The sequence below is a fragment of the Convolutriloba macropyga genome, chromosome 2 (assembly GCF_964194025.1).
Source record: "Convolutriloba macropyga chromosome 2, txConMacr16.3, whole genome shotgun sequence".
Lineage (NCBI taxonomy): Eukaryota > Metazoa > Xenacoelomorpha > Acoela > Convolutidae > Convolutriloba > Convolutriloba macropyga.
In genome coordinates, this window is record NC_134469.1 from 19,621,339 (window position 1) to 19,643,010 (window position 21,672).

The following is a 21,672-nucleotide window of genomic DNA, read 5'->3' on the forward strand; positions in this document are numbered from 1 at the left end:
ATTTTTTGAATATTGTTTTTTATTTCAATTGTTAAATATACTCATTCAGCTGAGACTATACTGAAAGATCAAGTAAGTTCACTTGGGCCTCATTTGAAAATTATTGGGATCTGTTATTACGCGAATGTGCTAAAAGAAGAGAAAAAGAAGCAAAAATATTGACCCCTCACAAAAATTTTATAAAAACGCATACTGTACAACAAACAAAACATCAGTTATGGCATAATATCAATAGAGAGGTTAACTGTCGAACTACAAGGAATTTAATGTGATCTCTCAATGATGAGAATGAGTTACAAGTTGACGAAAATAACAACAAAATCAGAAACGTTTAAAAACCTTTTTGAAGACGAATAATATCAGAAAACATAAAAATTATGCTATAAACTGACTGCATTGAGTCCCATTAATCATCCTTTTCTAAATTAGAGGCTTAAAAGATCTCTCAGCTTTTTGCGATTACATAAAGAACAAAAAAAACATGCAAAAACACTAAATTAAAAAAAATGGAGAAAAAAAAAGAGCTGCAGACAATAAAAAGAAAATTTCAGTAAAACAAAATTCTATTTTCAATTCTATTTTTTAACAGCAATGGAATTCTCCTTGTCTTAGCAACATGATTTCAAAAAACCAACAAATATTTCAAAATCAAGAAATTTTTGAGAAAAACCATAATATCAACGCCACTAAATTCAAAAGCTTTCAACGGAAGTCAATTAATACGCAAAATTATCACCCAATGAGAAGACAAAGCTGTTTGTTAATCATAAGTCATCAGGAAGACATAACAATAAGTATTATGACTATGAAAACAACAAAAATTACAGGCCAAAACCAAAAGTTTAGTAGGAAAGTGCGAGAAGAAAGTGTCGAAGCCATTTAAACAATAAGATTTTCTCAGAAAAAATATTTATGATCCAATGAAAATCTGATCTAAGCCAATGGGAACTAACGAAACTCTGATTATGTGATATCATTTCAAAAGAAACAAAAATACGAAAAAATACCCAAAATTAAGAACAAAAACTATGAAAACCCGTGGCATCAAAGTCAAAAACCAATAGTTAGAAAAAACCTCAATTCAGATTAAATCTGGTAGCAGTAGAAAGAAAGGTGGTTCTGTCATTGCGGAGGTTAACTGACAGTTTACAAAAAAAGTTCTAAAGTCGGCTATTGTTAAATTCTTTTTTCAAAAAAATATCTTAACAGCCATTCACTGTCCACACAAAGCATTAGATAGGTTCACTTGATATTCATTATCAAAACAATTGCACTCTTAGTCAAGAAGTTAATGCTATAGGAAAACAAAAATTAGTAAAATCTCAAAAAAGAAAAAATCAAAAAATATTAAAAATTAATAAAAGAGTCCAAGCCAAAAAAACATGAGTGATTAATTGAAAACGGTTTTTTGTTCATGGGGCATCGTTTGTCTGTAAATGAGGTTTGTCATTTACGGAACCTTGATATGAAAATTGACTACTCTCTGTGACCTAAAAAACAAAACAAAATTAAGAAAAGTTTTATTAGAAAGACAGTTCTCAAATAGAATTCGATTATTTTATAGTAAACTCTCCTAAGAGACCAGAACTAGCCTTTATATGGCTTTTCGTGTTTAGGAACACGAATTTGATACATTTTGAAGTGGGAATTGTAAATTAGAATAATGATTTTTAGTAGAAAAAATCATCATTTGAAAAAAAATTACGCCAAAAGTGAACAAAATCATGCCAAATATCCCGTGTTCACACAAAATTTCAAACCTCGATAACTCCTCGGAAAAAACGAAAACAAAAACAAATCTGTTTAACTCCAAATTCTACGCTGGACCAGCTTTTTAATGATACCACTCACATTTCTCTACGATGAATATATCGATCGGCCGAAATTGACAGAACAAAAAACATAACCGACTAACGTCGGGCGAATTGCTCTCAAACGACTGGCTAGCGGTTGGCTTCCTCAGTAGCTAGCCACGTTTGGGTGGGTGGGGTGTGGGATTAATTTCTAAGAACCGCCCTTCACACCATAATTATAAGTCTCCAAATCACTTTCTGTTAACCGCATACTTGAACTCTGGTGGGCTCAACAGCTCTAACAGAATTTTTTTAAAAAATGGGCGCTACCTCTTTATCCCGTTTCTGAAGACGAAGGTCAAATGGGTCAAACGAAAAACCGGCCCAGCAAAAAAGTTTTTTCATAAAAGAGACAAACATGATTAATATATTTGCTACAAATTGCTTTTGAGAGGAATTAACAAGGATTTCCTAAAAAGTGCCTGTTAAGTCATCTATGATAACATTATTTCTACTATAACTCATTGTAAATGGGATCAGAAGACGATGACATTACGCCCCATAACAGCTGATGAAGTGCAGCATCATCAAAGAGAGAGAGAGAGAGAGAGAGAGAGAGAGAGAGAAATAAAACGTGAAAGAAAAGTGAAGAGAAATCGTAACCGAAAGAGAGAGAAAGATAGAAAGGAAAATTTTTCATGAGGGTATTGGAATCTGCAACTTCTATTTCTCTAGCCTTGTTAGTAAATAAGCCGTACAGAAAAAACTGAAAAAGGCGAAAATAAAAACAAAAGATTTCAACTTCGAGGTAAAAATTTCAAAACCAATTGCTGTCAAGTAACCCATCTTCAAGACTGAAGAAGTTTCGTAGGCCAGTAATGGTCGTTAAACTCAAAGGACAAAAATATTGAAAATTTTTGGAAAGAATTTCAGATTTTAACAAAATCTTGCTAAAATTTAAGATTTTATCCAAAAATTACTAAAACTGGAGTCATAAAAAATATTGATAAACATTCCCTTAATTTTTCAAACTATGCAAAAGCTTATTATCAAACCTTGGAGGAGGTCCCAGGGCCCCTGGTGCCGGAAAAATATCAGAAAAAAATTGCAAATATTTAAAAATTTGCTTAAATTCGCGATATTAAACTCTTGAAGATCAATTATGATAAAAAATATTTCAACTATAACTTATTGATAATGAGGATCAGAGATGACGAAATTACGCTACATAACAGCAGCTGAAGTGCGGCATCAACACGGAGAGAGAGAGAGAGATAAAACGTGAACGAGAAAGAGAAGGAAAGTAACCCTAACCGAAAGAGATAGAAAGAGACAAGAATATCTTCCATGATTGGATTCGACACTGCAACTTCTAGTTTTTTAACATTGTTAATAAATAAATCATATAGAAAATAACTGGAAAAACAAAATTAAAAAAAGAACTTTTGAACTTTGCAAAATAAAAAATTCAAAACAATTTTTTGTCTCGAAAGTACTCCCAAGTAACCCATCTGCGAGCCAGTAATGGTCGTTAAACTCAGAAAAGGACAAAAAATATTGAAAAAATTTGTAAAAATTTTCAGATTTTAACAAACTCTTTCTAAAATTCAAGACATTAATATCTTAAGAACCAATTCATTGTCTCAAGAGACTATCCGTTATTTCTGTTTCAACCCTGAAATAGCTTCACAGGCTCATAAAGATCCATACAATTGGAACATAAAAATTTTCCGAAAACTTGAAAAGTTCAAATTTTATCCAAAAATTACTAAAACTGGAGTCATAAAAAATGTTGATCACCATCCCATTATTTGTCGAAACTATGCAGCAGCTTATTATCAAACCTTGGAGGAGGTCCCAGGGCCTATGTTAACGGAGAAAATTCAAATACATGAAAAAATATTTTAAAAAATTGCTAAGATTAGTGATATTATAATCTTGAAGAACATTCCATTACATCTATAAACTATGCAGTAACCTATTATCAAACCCTAGAGGAAGTTCTGTGGCTCTTGAGGCAGGAGAAACCTAAAAATGACAAAAATTTTCCGAAAAACTTGAAAAAGAAACAAGTGACGCCAAAATTTGTTACATTAAAAAGTTGAAAACTGCTCCATGGCCAAGAGAAAATTGTCGGTAAATTACTATCAAACCCCTTAGGAAGTTTTCTGGCCCCTGGGTCTAGAAAGAACTGAATAAGGAAAAATAGGTGTCAAAAAATTTGAAAAAATTGAACGTTTTGTCGAAAAAATGCTAAAATTCGTGATGTTAAAATGTTGAAACCATTCCATTACCACTAGCAACTATACAGTAACCTCTTATTTAACCCTAGAGGAGGTTCGCTCACACCTAGGGCTAAAAAAAACAAAAAAATGTCAAAAATTTTCAAAAAGCTTGAAAAAATTGTGAAAAAAGTATAATTTGCGTGTTTTTAGCGAGCGGTTGTTCGTCAGTAGCTAGAATCAGGGGGGGGGGGGGGGGGGGGGTTCACTGAGGGCTGATGGGGGGAGGGGGGTGAGGCAACGGTGGGGTGGGGAGGGGTAACAGCGCGGGTGGGGGAATAGTGGGGGTAGGGTTAACAGTGGAGGGGTCTTCAACCTCTAAGAACCGCCCTTCACACCATAAGTATAAGTCTCCAAAACAGTTTGAGCTGAAACAGAGCTGAAAGGCTCTAGGAGCACTTAATACCCGCTTGGAGCCACCTGTTTATCCCGTTTTTGAGGACGAAAAGTGAAAAGCGTCAGGCGAGAAATCGGTCAAGCGGAAAATCGCATAAAAAAAGACCGACAGGACTAATATAATTGCTACAAACTTCGTTTGAGAGCAATTAAAAAATAATTTGAGTATATAGTTCCCCCCCCCTCACAAGTGGAGTCGGGACAATTACCTCGTAGCTATTTATACGTTTCGGGAAAAATGAGCTCATGGCACTGTTCTAATGCAGATGTTCTCACCTTCTGAGGAGTTAAATGCGACCATTTTATCGTACTCTTTGTCGTGGAAAGTGACAGTGGCCAAGTTGTCGAAGATGTTCAACAAGTGAGCCTGGATGGTGTGGGAGTCGCTGGCCTGTCCCAGGATCTCCAGAAGACTGGGATCAGACACAAAGAAAAATCGGGGGAAGATGAGACGCTTCTTCTCCAGGTATCTGAAAACACACTTGCAGAAAGTCTTTCAAACAGTTGTTGATACATCGTACACCTTTTTTTCGAAATTGAGAGTTGAGCTCCATAGTTTCTACTAACCAAAAATTTTCCCAAATTTGCATTCAGAGAAATTTTCGTAAAATATATTTAATACCCTAAAGTCATCCGCAAATTTCTGCAGATGAAATTTTAATAAAAATAAGAATCAAACGCAGAAAAACGAATTCAAAAGCTAAAATCTAAAATCTTTTTTGGTCTCATAAGCTGTGATGCTATTGTAAAGTTAAATATAGTTTGTGCAATCCCATTGCAGAAACATGCACTACAAGCCAGAAGACTCAAAACCAAAATTTACCCGGTCAAAGATTTCTGACACAACTCCAGTTGTTCCAAAAGATGAGGCAACAATTGCCCAAGCATATCATCGCCCACACAGCATACCACGACATTAGGGTTCTCATGGGCATGAGTCATAATCTTGACCCAGGACTTGTCAATGTTGGAGAATCTCTTAGCTTCTTGGGGAAGCTGCTTGGCGATGTCACCGCCCACGAACACAGCCTCCAAGTATACCCAGAGGTTCTGGACAGTCATCCAGTTCTCAATGATCTCAGTGGTGGTGGACAGCTTCTGGACCCACTTCTGGATGTCAGCTTTGAAGGGAGCATTGTATCTGAACACACCAAAATTGAAGTTAAGAAAAAGCGAACATTAGGGACTCAATTAAACAGTAGGATTTGAGTTAAAACAACTCATATTAATATTGACTGCTGAACAATGTTTTTGGGAGCGAAATCCCATTATAATCGCATTAAATTATTGGGGTAAACGGCAGTTATGAAATCCTAAACAACTTCTCGCGTGTCAATAAATTTTCAACATAGCTGGCAGATTGCCAGAAAATAGCCGCAATAGCTTCGTAGATCGGCAGTCTCAAAAAAACAGTAAAAAAGACAGACCAAAAAAATTCGTCTTTTCATTGAAGGCTGATATGTTATATTTTGATTGAAAATCTGTATGTTTTTAATGCCTGTATTGGCTGCTCTCAAACACAATTCAATTAGAACGACACACGCTATTTAACCTTATCTCTTTGAATTAAAGTAAATAAAAGTCAATTTCAAAGTGAGGAAGTCATTTTTGAGAGTGATTTAAGTCAAGTGTGACCATAAAATTAATCAACAAATGAACAAAAAGCTCGCTCCACTAAGAGCGAAAATTGACGTCACGCACTTCAGTTGAAATTGCATGAACAAGGAAAAAAAAGACGCATATTTGAAGAAATTGTGACGTCATATGGTTGTAAAAATTTTGACGAAATAAAACAGCCGAAAGACTTCAGAGCCGAATCTAAGTAGATATACACTTTTTACAGCATGCAATTGATATCTCAAATTGTGCATCTTCTGATTTTATAGTTATTTTGAAACAAAGACAAAAAACAGTGGGAACACGAGAAAAACACAGGAAAAAATTTGATTAAATTTTGCCATAAGTTGCGACTCAAAAAAAACTATTGGCAGTAAAGTTTTGCACTTCAGTTCAAATTGCATGAACGAATGAACAAAAAGCAAATTTGAAGTGGTTGTGACGTCATAGAGTCGTCACAAAAATCTTGACGACGAAATAAAAAACATAGCATGACGAGTCATGACGTACAATTCAAAGAATTTTCATTGACTAAACAAAAAACTAGACCTAGAACGGACTTTGAGTGACATGGGAGAGCCTTTTCTAAAAAAAAATCAGATAAAAAAACAGAAAATCAATGTTAAAATGCCGCATGTGAACAAAAAAAAACCACTAGCGAGAAATAGAAATTTGGTTCAAACACTGTTTTCTCACTCTACTTTAAAATTAGAGCGAAAAAATTTCACGCCGCAAAACCACTCGATTTTTCGCTCCACATACTGTTTCGGTGTGACCAAAATCACTACTCCAATTTGACTTCAAAAATCATGAAAATGTGTGAACACATCTTAAAAAAAAGACAGCGCCCCAATACAATTCAAATTCTTTGAATTGTAAAAAAAACAAGAGCACCCCAATATAGCTCCGCTCTGCTTCGCAGCTATAAAAAGGTAGCGCACCAAAACTATTCAAATTCTTCCAATTGTAAAAATCCAAGGGAAGGCCAATAATCGCCCCAGCTATCGCTGTGCGGCTATTAAAAACATGTTCAGAATTCTTCAAAATGCCAAAGTATGACGTTCCAAAGGATATATTCTGTTTCTACCCTCCCTTCTCCCGTCCCAGTGTTTTTTATGGCCCTACTTACAAAAAACAGCATGTTCTCCAGCAGGGGGCGTGAAAGTTATATGCACAATAAGTACGGGGGGTTGGGGTGGAGGCACAAGATCTCATTGCATAACTCTAATTGACCTGTTGCTCATGAGTGATCCGAGTATCATGAGGGAGTCCTCCATGAGTGCCACGATCTCACTCGTCTCCTGTCCCTTGAGGAGCAACTCTCCTCTAGTTTTGAAGTTGGAAAATGCGAAATTCTGTACTCCCCAGTCAGTGACCACCTGCTTCAGCTTAGCTTCAATGTCCTTCTCTTTCACAGCCGCGATGCAGATGTCCTAGACAGTGTTTTTATGACAAATATATAATGCAATCGACAAATAGTTGAGCGTGCTTATATTTTACTTAAAGGTCCAGATAGAAGTCCAGATAGAATTGGACCTTAAGTCCCATTATACCAGTTAAGAGTGATTGGCAATTCACATTCATTCATAGTTTGCTGGTAAATTTTGTTTGTCAATTTTGGATTCTATCTGCTTTAGTAAAGAAGGCAACGTTGAACCCTTTCGTTAAATTTAAATTTTAACATGATGTAAATCAAACATTCTAAGTAATGGTAATTTCTGTTATTATATATCAGCTGCATTATGCGCTAACCAGCGAGCCAAACCCCAATAGCTTTCATGCGAGGAGTTTTAACTTGTAAGCCGATTAACAAATGCATTAATACCTCAATGTCTTCCTTGTACTGCAACAAGGGCGCCTCCATAATGTTCTTGAGCAGGAAGTTCTCGCTCTCAATCTCGAATGTGTGTCCAGTGAGAGTAGCGATTCTGTCCCAGTGTCTCGTCTTCATTGACTTGTTCGCCATCATCTCAAGCAGAGGACACGTCTCATTGAAGTCGTCAATTGTCCTCTTCAGCTCCTCAAATGCTTGCCAGTCTTTGAGAGCTTTCGGCAATTTACGACATCTGAACAAAATTGTCATGAGCACAAATAAGGTTCTCCATCTTAATTAAAATCCAGAGTAAAAACTAAAACATGATGTAGTTCTTGGTCATAAAATTTAGACCATCTTAACTATGACAATTACACTCCAGAAACCTCCAAGTATCCCATAACAGAAATTTCCTAAAATTGGTCCATTGGTCCAAGTTGAATTATCCAATCAAGGTAAAAAAATAATTTTCATAACTGATTGATACAGTAAACAGCCTTCAATTAAAACACAGTCTATATGACATTAATTCGTTTGTTGTATCTGAAATTTGACATCAATGGCACAAATTTGGACTAGCTATTAAATGACACATTATATGATCATACTTGTTCTGGAAGTCCGTGAGTTCCGAGTTGATCTTCTCAATGTCCACATCAGTCCAAGGAATATCGTAGTATCCGTTCACAGTGTCAATGACGTCATTATACAAAGAGTACAACTTTTGCAGGAGATTGAGCTCCTTCTTCGTCTTCTGCAGATTCGGGTACTCCGTCACTGTCAGTCCAAACAGTTCCTCACCACCTGAAAACAAAATTTTTGATTCATTACCAGTAAATTATCAGGAAAAAATTGAAAACGCAGATACCCTTCCATTTTGATCTGTAAGTGGAAAAAAACGTAATTTCTGAACTCACAAAAAGCGGTAAAAATTAGCAGTTTAGAGTGACAAAAACGCAAAGTACCCTAAACTCTATAGAAGATAATTCAGTGTCGTAAATATTCACATGTCGTGCAATTGATTGGAGTACTGAAATCACACTTCATCAATTTTGTTCATTAAATTTCCAATTCTTGAGTGGCTTTTATGATGACGTTCAATCGTCCGATCAAAAAAGATTACCCAGAAAAATACTTTCCAAAAAAATCCAAGACGTTAGCATAAAGTTAGTCAATTCAAATTACTACAACAAATCAAATCGTTGACAAAAAACTAAAAATTGAAAAATTTGTCCTCACTCACCTGAATAAGTCTGATATTTCCGCCACAACTCGTCAAATTTAGCCTGGAACACGACCAGACGATCCGAAGCTTCTCTCGGCTTGATTCCATCTTCCATTGGACCCTTACTCGAGTATTCGTCATCAAAGCTGCCCAGATCAGTTTTGAACTGGCTAATTCCGTCCAAAAGTCCTCCTTTGAATCCGGGCTGCACCTCAAGCAGGTTATCCTGGACTTCCTTGGCCTGAGCGATCAGTTTTCTCCAAGCATATGTCAAACTGTCCACTCTTTCAGCGTTACCATCGTTGAATACGAGTTCAAATCGGTTCAGGATATGATAAGCTTCTTCAATTGGAGCAATGGTCATTTCAATTGAGATGAAACGTTCCCGCATTTCCATCAAGGCCGCCATTGCTGTTCGGATATCGTCCAAATCTTTGATAGGTCTCGACATCTTCTTGGTCAGGATCTCAATGAAATCGAAGATCTCCTGCATCTTTGTGGATCCGACCTCGTTAAGCGCTTTTCCATAGGCCCATTTCCAGTTTCGGGTTTCCTGGATCAGAGACATTTGCAAGGGTTCTGTGATTAGGAGAAGAGATCCAACTTGGTAGGCAGGCTGCAAGGCGTTAATGTCGTTCTCGAGGTTCTGGTACTTCCGGATCTGGATTCCGTAATCCGACATCAAGGGTTCGTTTTCTTGGAACTCCTTGACCTGGAACAATTCGCATTTATTGCATTGACAGAAACCAATTAAATACCCAAATTAAAGATTATTTCTGGTATCAAAGGATTCATAAAAATTGGCTCAAAAATGCATACGAGTTCTGACTATCGGAGGATTGAAATAACCAGTATCTGCAGCAGTAGTCATTAATTGGAACAGCAGCAACCATCTTTATGGATTAAAAAAAGAGTCAAAGCAAGCCTGTGTATCCTAAAATACCAGCTAAAAATTTTCAAAAACATTGCATTTGAGTTACATACAAAAATTGGAATTAGAAAAATCTAATGACAGTACTACCGACAGCAATGTTAAAAAGCACTTGAGCTCGCAAAATAAAAATAATATTAAAAACAGAAAAATGAGATTTTCTCACCTTCTCGACAGGTTCCTCCTTCCACAGCTCTGAAAATCTGTCGAATTCCTTAAGCTGCTCTTCCACTTCCACCTTGTTGGAGGATATGACGGATTGAAGTGGAATGACCACTTTGATCACGTCCTTGTGGTCCGAGATGATTTTGTGAAGTGGCTTCACTGTGAACTGTTGCACCACTTTGTCGTCCTTGTTCTGGTCCTGTTGCATCTCCCATTCCTGCAAACATTTCCATTTAAGGAAATTTTAGGGGACTTTTTCAGCTGCAATGTATGAGTAAGATTAGCTATCATTTATATGCTCCATCCACTGACAAAAATTCATCAGCTAACAAAGAGCATTAGGGTATGTCACAAAAAGTCAAAAGTAATTCTTTACTTTGAAAAATTACGATGGAAACGGTCACATTCTGTGCACAATTTTCTATTCAGGTAGCCAGCTTTTTAAAACTGAGATTTTCGCGGAAGTGAAATACTTCAAATGATTAAAACTTAATATTTTTATCCCTGAAGTTTTAGGACATAAAATTTCATGTGAATATTTCAAGTAAATATTATATATTCCTTAATTTTGCCTCGTGATGGTTATTAACTAGATCCGTCGCATTCGTTCATAACAAATAAATATTTCACAAAACTACGCAATTTAACTTCTGAAGGCGACTGACAGTCACTTTTGAAATCAAATAGATACCTGTAGATTTATCGCTATATTTAAGTTACTTGATTGCACAATGGGCGCAAAAAGATAAATATTTCTCACAATAATGAATTTGTTAATCAGTGCAAAGCAACACTCTAAATAATGTATGGGTAGATTTTACTGCGCAGAATGCAGGTCAGGTGTGTAGGTAAAAATTACCTTCACATATTTTCTCAATCAGATTTTCAATTCTAGTATAAGAAAATGCAAATTTGCTCATCCTAAACTTCTAAATGAAAAACATTTTTCTATCATTGTTTCAAGCAGCAAAATTTCACAAAAGTTAAATTTAACACATTAATACTTTCAGAACCTTGGGTTACCATTCCAGAAAAAGATAGTTTCAAATTAAATTTAGAAATTACACAAAACCCATGATAGGGTTGTGTTCTTCTTGACGCATCCACTTGCCCAGATCAAACGCCACGTGAATTAAAATGTTCCCATCCATTTAGTCATCGGCTGCACTCGGTCATTAGTCGGCATTGCAAACCAGCGCCCCTGCCTTTGATTAAGATATAATTTGTGAAAATTGGCGATAGAGGACAAAGGCATCGTTTAACTACCAAATAGTATAATCGTTACTTTGTCGCCATATTCAACACTGTAAGGTCCTGTTTACATATATTTTTGAGATAAGTTTTGAGGCAAAATGGACAAAACGGTAGCTTTATTTGGAAGGGCCGCTGGCTCGTAATGGAAAAACTTTCTTAACTTTTACAGATCGTTAATTTTCTTAACAATTCTTAAATGAGAAAGGTGAGGTTATGAATATATAACAATGATTCAACAATATTCTGACACCCAGAGAGAACTTTTGTTCTAAGTAAGGGTTAGCTATCTGGGTTATGAAGTTACAACAGTGCTTCTAAGAAGTTAGGAAGCGGTGTGCTAAGCCTTGCCTTGTTGACGCTAGTTGCTCCTTGCCGATCAACTATTGCTTCCTAATGTTCAAAAGACAAATTAAATTCAGACGGCATCAACTATAATAGATATCATACGAGCCCCTGAACACAAAACAAAGCAAGCCTTAACATTTATACTGTTAAAAAATAGCTCTATAACATTAATCAAGAATTACTTTTTTCAGCCCCGAGTACCGTAAAACACTATAGACAGGACACATGTAAAAACTCAAGCCGCTAAAGAGTTATATGAATAATGAACATGAGCACGGCAGCTACGCGGTGACGAACAATGATCTACTGAAAGACGAGTTTGCTTTGTGTCAGGAGGCGTGCATCAAAAAGGGCAATGGCAATATGAAATAGCAAAGAGCTTTTGAAGTTAACTGATAAAGAAAAAAAGAACTGCTTGTCCGTATCTTTGGCTAGCACAGAATGCATCTCAATCTTTTCCATTTTTTCTACAATCAACAAAAACCTAACGCAATTTCTAGTACGTTTTTCTTCAAGGTGAGGAAGTCAGCAAAAAACTTCCAGACTACAAAATTTTCAAATTTTTGCCAAATTACAAAAACCTATCACAGGGTCATTCAATTCCTGAAAAACTGGGCTTTTGAACAAACGTTAAAGTTCGATAAGAGTAACCAATCCTTTTTTGAGCATTTAAATCTCAGAAATACTCTTAAAGTAGAAATTAGATTATTCGCACACTCATGCGAATATTTAGGACCAAGCGAATCTCCAACCTTAACTTATTATAATCTATTGAAGATCCTAAAGAATATAAAACATAGCTGACAGATTTCCAGAAAAAAAGTGCAATAGCTTTATAGACCAGCAGCCTCAAAATGCCAAGGAAACAACAAAGCAAAGCCGAGAATTTTCAGTTTTCTCATAAATAACAAATACTATATTTTGGTTCAAAAAATTTCGTTTAATCAATATGGATTCAATTGATACTCCTTCATTCGGAGTGAGTTACCCATGCTTTACCATAAGTCCTTCAATCAAAGTGAGCAGAAGTATTTTCAACGTGAGGGAAGCCAAATTTGACAGTGAGGAAATCCATGTGCTATATTTTAATAATTACATCACAATTAGCCTGATATTGAGCTCTTAGATTATGTGCTTTGTAAGTAAGGAATTACATGAACAATACAAAAACTCGAAAACAATTTTTTGTCTGAAAAAACAGTTCCACATATATAATTAGTTCCATACAGTTCAGGTCTAAATGCATTTCAAGATGTAGTGAGTATATGATCTTTAATCAGTCAAAACAAGTGAAAACTTTTTCTAAAAAACAATTCCGTCCCAAAATGCTGTAGTTCGAAGTGGACCGACCCTGCAAAAAAAATTCTTTTTATTTGCTGCAATTTTTGCTTCAAGCAATCATGAGTAAGTGATCTTCTGAGGTGAATAAATAAGAAAAAGCACCAAAATGAAAATGAATTTTTTTCTGCTTGGACTATGTTGACAAGAAATTCCGTTCTGTTCGAATTGACAAAACTGCTATCAAAAGATATAACATAATCCAGGAAAACAAATGTGAGACTTGTGGCATTTTTCCGTCAATTTTTTGTTCTGAAGAATTGTATGTCTTATACATGCCAGGATTTAACCAAATTTACAAATTAATCCATTTTGAACGATGTGTAAAAACTAACCAAATAGAAGATCTGAGAACCTCATCTGAGAAAAACCGGATAAAATCTCGGCATACAATAGTTGCAACTTTTCTCAATAACATTATTTTTTATCCATAGCAAAAAAATCAAAACAAATTTTGCTAGTAAAATTACCACAAAAAATCTTTCAGAGAAATCCAACAAATTATATCCGTTTAAGAGAGAACAATTTTTTTTAAAGAAAATGCTTTGAATTAGATAGAAAACAAAAACTTGAGCGGAAAAGCAAAAAATTAAAATAGAGAGCGGCGCAAGCAAATCTTATTGACCTAATAGCGTCTGATTTTATAGAAATATTAAAGAGGTAACAAAAAAAGTATTCGAAAACGACATGTTAAACAATGGTTTGCAGATTGGAAGACAAGATCAGGGAACTGAAGAAAATAAAGTTGATTTTGTTCAAATATGGAATCAGAATTAATTGGAAAAAAAACATTCAATAGTTTTCATTGTAAAGAATAAAGACACTATTTAACGATGATTTTTGATTCGATACAAAGTCAGTCTTCAAAAAACTACTGATACAAAGTCAATCTTCAAAAAACTACAATATTCGAAAAGATTTTGGAAATGATTTAGCCCTAATTTTGTAGCGACTTTTGCTATCTAACGGTTTCATCATTTTTCTCAAGCAAATTTGAAATATGGCGTATAAGAAACAAACGACAAAAGCAAAAACGAAATCAAACAATTTTGGAAACTTTCAACCTGTTTTAATCACCACCGAAAATATACGGCAAAAAAACTTGAGTTCCGTAGATTACACATAGCAACAGATTAAACGGCACATGAGTTGCCGTTCAAAAGACTTCTCAAAAATTAAAGTGCTTTATAATATTAATAATTCACAATATTAATTCTAAAGTGCTTTAAAATATTAATGATTTCTAATCAAAGGCTCAAAAAACCAGGCTAAAAAATGTCACGAAATAACGATCTAAATTTTACAAAAAAACTCTCAGCTCCGCAATTAAGGCTGCGACCCGAAAAATACAGTCGACAAGCTTAAGGCAGGTATCATTCTGAGAAATCAAAATGCATTCCTCAAAAAAAACATAAATTCGGAGGACTCAAGGAAACACTAAATATCGTCTGTTGGCGTCGCATCACAATTAAGACTATTAAACTTAACAATTAAGAAAAAAATAAGATAATTTTCTCTCTTGTTGGAGATAACAGAGAAAATGAACTCAAACAATTGCAACATTTAACTTATCTTGAAATCTTGAAAACACAAGGAAGAGCATAACACTCATAAGCAAAATTCGTTTATTAGGGACCCAAACCCCAAAAAAATCACAAAAACTAATTATCAGTCAAAAATTCTAAAACTAATACCAGCAAAGTCTAAATGCTGCATTGTACATAAAATCAATTGCAGACCAATAAAAAATTGAAAAATCTAAAAAGGAAGGAAATCAAAATGTCCAACAAATAAAACATAACCAACTAACTTCAGGCGAATTCCTCTCAAACGACCGGCGAAGTGTTGGCTTCGGTAGTACCCAGCTGGGGCTCAGAGATGCAAGAAATTGGGGGGGGGTCAACTGATTTTGGGTGGGGGTAGGGTTGGGAGCGAGTAGGGTTGGGAGGGATGGACGAGAAGGGGGTCCAAACTACCCAGTGGAGGAGGGTGGACTTGGAGGTCTGAGGAGATTGCTAGAATGATACACGCTAGAGTATGGATAATAACAAAACATTGAGAAAAAAGAGCAAAGAGACAAAAAGAATACTTCTACTTCGTAAATTTTCACAGTTAATAATCAAACAGTAAATTGAAGTAGAAAACAGAAAAATTTAATTGCCATTCATAGCTCACAGGATTACCTGCCCAAAATCTTGTCTAAAAAATTGAAATAGTTTAAAGATTCGAGACAAAAAATAGTTAGCAAAAAATTTATCATCAAAATATCGTTAAGACTGAATTTTTAAAATTTTAAACTGAATTTCAAAGACAACGATGAAAACTAAACCAAATATTTGTAACACAAAAATAAAATCCCTGCCGAAAGACACACTTTTTCTTGTAATTAAAACCAAAAAACTAACAAAAATAACAGAAAATTTGAACAATAATCGCAAAAATGGCATTAGTATATGTACAGTTCCATAACAAAATGACTAAGTTAAAGAGAACAGCATGTATTGTCAAACGAAAGTTGCCGTATACATTTATAAATTTTAAAATGTCCTTTAAATGATCCAAAAATAAAGAGATCAATGAAAAATTTCCAAAAAATAAATAAAAATAGAGAAAAATGCGCCTATTTGGCACTTAAAGGGCACCATTAGGCCCTCAAAAACTTTGTGGTATCAATTTTAGAGAGCTATAAATTCATGCGGCATTGGTCAAAAACTTTATACAAAAACGACCAAATTACAAGGGCAGAAATTGAGCCAAATGGACGAAAAATGGTCAGAAACGGTTATCTATATGCACCATTCTCTCAAAAATACTTTTCAAAGTCGAAAAGTGCCGCATTGTACATAAAATCAATTGCAGACCAATAAAAAATTGAAAAATCTAAAAAGGAAGGAAATCAAAATGTCCAACAAATAAAACATAACCAACTAACTTCAGGCGAATTGCTCTCAAACGACCGGCGAAGTGTTGGCTTCGGTAGTACCCAGCTGGGGCTCAGAGATGCAAGAAATTGGGGGGGGGGGTCAACTGATTTTGGGTGGGGGTAGGGTTGGGAGCGAGTAGGGTTGGGAGGGATGGACGAGAAGGGGGTCCAAACTACCCAGTGGAGGAGGGTGGACTTGGAGGTCTGAGGAGATTGCTAGAATGATACACGCTAGAGTATGGATAATAACAAAACATTGAGAAAAAAGAACAAAGAGACAAAAAGAATACTTCTACTTCGTAAATTTTCACAGTTAATAATCAAACAGTAAATTAAAGTAGAAAACAGAAAAATTTAATTACCATTCATAGCTCACAGGATTACCTGCCCAAAATCTTGTCTAAAAAATTGAAATAGTTTAAAGATTCGAGACATAAAATAGTTAGCAAAAAATTTATCATCAAAATATCGATAAGACTGCATTTTTAAAATTTTAAACTGAATTTCAAAGACAACGATGAAAACTAAACCAAATATTTGTAACACAAAAATAAAATCCGTGCCGAAAGACACACTTTTTCTTGTAATTAAAACCAAAAAACTAACAAAAAATAACAGAAAAATTGAACAATAATCGCAAAAATGGCATTAGTATATGTACAGTTCCATAACAAAATGACTAAGTTAAAGAGAACTGCATGTATTGTCAAAAGAAAGTTGCCGTATACATTTATATTTTTTTAAAATGTCCTTTAAATGATCCAAAAATAAAGAGATCAATGAAAAATTTCAAAAAACTAAATAAAAATAGCGAAAAATGCGCCTATTTGGCACTTAAAGGGCATCATTAGGCCCTCAAAAACTTTGTGGTATCAATTTTAGAGAGCTATAACTTCATGCGGCATTGGTCAAAAAACTTTATACAAAAAAGACCAAAATACAAGGGCAGAAATTGAGCCAAATGGACGAAAAATGGTAAGAAACGGTTATCTATATGCACCATTCTCTCAAATATACTTTTCAAAGTCGAAAACTCATTCACTGAACGCAGCATATGATCGAAAAACTTCTCTCGCTCAGAATATAGCTATGCTCAGCTAACAACATCGCATAACAAATTCGTTTTTACACAATGCGGTTAAACAGCCGATTTAACTGTCACAGTACAGCTTTTATTTTGCGAAAATTGCCTTCAATTCCAGAGAAATAAATAACAAGTTTCCATTCAGAAAAGCACCACAGGTATAACCATTCGTCAAACGTTAGTAGTATATCGTGAGCAAGAGTGGGGGGGGGGTAAAAGGAAGTACCTATGTATTAAGATTAGGTATAGCCCATTTTCGCTCAAATTCCAAGGAAGTACCTCACAGCATGATACCCAAGCTGTTCACACGAGGGGGATTAGCAAGTTAATCCCTTAATATTAAATTAGGTCATTTACTCATTCCCAAATTGCACTTTAATAGTGTAAATTTTCAAAGACGTACCTCACAGCATGACACCCAAGCTGTTCAGACTAAAGGGATTAGCGAGACAGTGTCTTAACAACAAATCAGTAAGGTCATTGACCCCCTACCATATCGCACTTTAATAATGTAAATTTTCAAAAGTGTACCTCACAGCATGACAACCAAGCTGTTCACACTAAAGGGATTAGCAAGACAGTGTCTTAACAACAAATCAGCAAGGTCATTGACCCCCTACCATTTTAGACTTTGATAAAGTAAATTTCCAAAAACGTACCTCACAGCATGATACCCACGCTGTTCACACGAAGGGGATTAGCTATAAAATGTAGAAATATTAAATTAGATATGATGACTCACAGTTATGTACGGCTTACGTGATTTTCAAAAATGTTCCGCACAGCATGATACCCAAGCTGTTCACACTAAAGGGATTAGCAAGACAGTGTCTTAACAACAAATCAGTAAGGTCATTGACCCCCTACCATTTTAGACTTTAATAAAGTAAATTTCCAAAAACGTACCTCACAGCATGATACCCACGCTGTTCACACGAAGGGGATTAGCAAGATAATCCTTTAATAATAAATTAGGATGACTCATTTACAGTTACGTACGACTTTTCAAAAATGCACCTCACAGCATGACACCAAGCTGTTCACACAAAGGGGGATTAGCTAGGTAATGTTTTAATATTAAAATAGATAGGATGACTCATTTACACTTATGTACAGCTTACGTGATTTTCAAAAATGTACCTCACAGTATGATACCCAAGCTCTTCACACTAAAGGGATTAGCAAGATAGTGTCTTAACAACAAACTAATAAGGTCATTTACCCACCCATTCCCATATTAACAAAAAAGTACAATTTTTTATTTTTGGTTTTTACAGATTTTTTTACAATTTTAATCAATTTTTTGTTTAAAATAGTGTTTCACTGTGTCGTTTTAAACTGAAGTTCCAATTTTCCGATTTCAAAAAAAGTCGTATTATTGTTTTGAAAATGTATATTTCTTATTTTTTTAGCCAATCACATAATCTGTCAGATCTGATTTTGGAATGTTGATGCTGAAAAACATTTACGATTCATTTTGTCTTTTTTCTTGGTTGAACATAAGTAGCCTAAAAAAAATGCAAAATACTCCAATTCTTCTTTTACTTCCTTCAACATCTTTTCTTTCTACTTTTCATTCAGATTAAGATTACGCTCCTATCACGGAAACATCAATATTTAAAACGGTAGTAACCGATAACAATTTGGAATTATCTTTTGAGGTGGATTGCACTAGAGTAACAATTAAAACTCAGACAACTAGCTTGACACTTCCAAAGGATTTGTGGAGAACTTTAGAGGCAGCTAGACATCATAACCTCCACCTAGCCGAAGAAAAAGTCAACAATTCATTGCTTTCTCTCCAAACTTATTTTCAAACCATTGAAAGAATTCGAAAAGAACAAGGGTTTCACCCGTTGAAAGACAGCAAAGGAATTATGTTCCCGTACTCTCGTGACATAAATCACTACGGTGTTTGGTGGGTAGAAGACATGTTCTCCAAGCATGCGGACTCATTTTCTAATAAACAAGAAGCCTTCAATCTGCCCGATTTCAAAGACCTTATTCTTCCTCCGATCCAGGAAACTGACAATGAAGAGACTCAATCATCTCATCAAAATATTCCTTTCTCGAACTATAGGTGTTCTCCAATAGAATGATGAGATAACTCGCTTTTGTTCGATGCTAAATTCACCCTCACGTGACTAAATATAGAAAACTCATCTGTGGCATCACGTGATGTTACTAAAAATAGAAGTGACATAACTATTACGTCATGACGCACGCTCTATTTTCATTGGTTACGAATTATTTTATAACATCTCATTGGATACGAAGTTTATTTTTCGCTACTGTTCTCGTTCTTACTTAAATTTCATTGGTTCAAGATATCAAGCCCTTTCTTGAAGACAATTCATTCATTTGTTTCTTTCCACTCTCAATTATCAGTTACCCTTGTATACCCAACTTTTCTACTTTAAAAACTCATTTTTACTTACTGATGGATCAAAGCTCAGTCTCGCCTAATTCCAAAAAACATTTCTCCTTTCCCATCCGCAAACGAAATTACAAGGGAAAACCAGTTGTTCCCTCTCCACAGTTTGATTACCACAATGAGAGCATGTTTTCTCTATTTAAAGACAACAACGATAAAAAAGACAACACCGACCCAAAACCAAATGAGGAGCACGATGGAAGAAATAACTGTTGGTCCTTTCAAGAATACGGGAACAGGAAGTTTCAAATCAGCATCCCAGAGGAAACCGTCAACTCAAACTCCAACTGGACTCACTTGAAAGTATTTCGCGAAAATGTGGAAAGTGAATATGTTCTGCATCAATTTCTGATGCTATCGGCCAGAGAATTGAAGCTTGTTATTGAAAAGATACCTGAGATGATAAAAGAAGCACTACTGTTCGAACCTACTGTAGGTACTGCCAAGCTGGTGATTGACGAAACTGTGTTCCAACCAACTGATGTTGAGGAAAAAGCAAAATTTGATGTGTTCTGGGAGGTGAGTGAGACTGCTCGACGGAAGGTGTGTGTAACTAGAATATTTTTCCAAGATGACCCGAATCGATGTTACTTCACAATCAAGCTGTTCACACGAGGGAGTGAAAAGGACATTTTTAAGAAGGAAATGCTTTCTTTCGGTCAGAATTGGTGAGATGGAGAAACTACACAGAATGAGTGATGAAATTATTTCAGTGCTGAACAAAGTCAAAAATCAAAAAAGATCGCAAAGTGCATAACAGTAATTGTAAATTTTTAATACTGTATGTTGTGATGTTGGTATTTAATCACTTTTTAAAATTTAATGTTCCAGTACAGTTGCTTGATATGAACATTGAGGAAATTGTAGCGTTAGAGAAAGAAATCAGTAAACTTTTTGTTGGAAATACAAAACGCAAAAGTTTTTTTTTGGCTGTCTGTCGAAGCTTGAACAAAAATGTAGATCTGGATAAAATCAACAGAGAAACTCCGTTTGGGGGACTAATAGGAGTTGGTGACTCAAAGTTAGAAAAACTTCTCAATTGGTCAAAAATTTTTCGATTACATGCTACATTTCATGATGTCGCAGGATACCTGAAAACAAATCTAAATATTGGCCCTGGATATTGTTACGTTGTTCCATTTTTTAATTCTATATTGAATTTTTGTTTCTTGGGATATATAACAGGTCTTGCATATTGTTGTTTTTTGAAAATGTCATCACGATTCCAATTAATCAAAGTGTGAATCATTATTACAAAAAGACGAACAAAAATCAGTTGCTCTCTAATGACAGATCATCTCAATCACGCATCTGACTTTATTTTTGATAATAACAATCAGGAAAGACCTCCTTGGAAAATCTGTGGTCGCACTTGCTCTCGAACAGCTTTTTTGTCAATATTTCAGTGCTTAGTTGTATTAGTTTTGCTTCTGTTTTCAATTATTAATCTTATTTTTGCTAGAACTTGTGACGAACGAACAGTTTGGATTGCTATTCTTTCAAGTGCCGTTGGTTATATACTTCCTAATCCCCGAACATAAAATGAACAAAATCATTTCAACAAACGAACAAATTTTGATGTATCTTGTTGGTCCTTCCGGATCTGGAAAAACTGTTTTTGTCAATGATATGCTACGAATGAAAACTTTTCAGCCATCATTTGATCGAATTTTATACTTTTATAAGCACTTTCAGCCAATTTACGACACAATGATGCAATCAATTGCAGACATAGAATTCATTCAGGGAGTTGACTTTGATTTAATCGATAACTTACCCGCTGACGGCAGTAAATATTTACTTATATTCGATGATTCATTGGACATTCTTTCCAAGTCGGAAAGGTTCAACGGAATTGCGACAGCCGGTAGACATCGAAACCTAAATTGTGTATATATCAAGCATAATCTCTTCCACAAAAACAAAACTGGACGTGATGCCGAGCTGCAGACTACTCACATTGTTTTGTTCAAATCACCGAGAGATGTGCAGCAGATTGATATCTTGGGAAGACAGCTAGGTCTCGGAAGACAACTAAAACAGTGGTATTATGACGCAACACAAGAACCGTA

At 35.2% G+C, this 21,672-nt stretch overlaps 1 protein-coding gene across 2 annotated transcripts in view; it reads right to left on the minus strand.

Moving 5' to 3' along the window:
• Positions 1-21,672, minus strand: part of LOC142357704 (dynein axonemal heavy chain 5-like) — a 99,186-nt gene that overhangs the window by 49,036 nt on the left and 28,478 nt on the right. For both annotated transcript variants that reach the window (XM_075409263.1, XM_075409258.1), the window contains exons 13-20: positions 11,825-11,866; positions 10,224-10,439; positions 9,145-9,838; positions 8,510-8,705; positions 7,914-8,154; positions 7,322-7,521; positions 5,295-5,612; positions 4,748-4,941 (exon numbers count right to left, since the gene is read on the minus strand). In XM_075409263.1, coding sequence (XP_075265378.1) covers positions 4,748-4,941; positions 5,295-5,612; positions 7,322-7,521; positions 7,914-8,154; positions 8,510-8,705; positions 9,145-9,838; positions 10,224-10,439; positions 11,825-11,866 — 2,101 coding nt within the window. The remainder of the gene's footprint in view (positions 1-4,747; positions 4,942-5,294; positions 5,613-7,321; positions 7,522-7,913; positions 8,155-8,509; positions 8,706-9,144; positions 9,839-10,223; positions 10,440-11,824; positions 11,867-21,672) is intronic.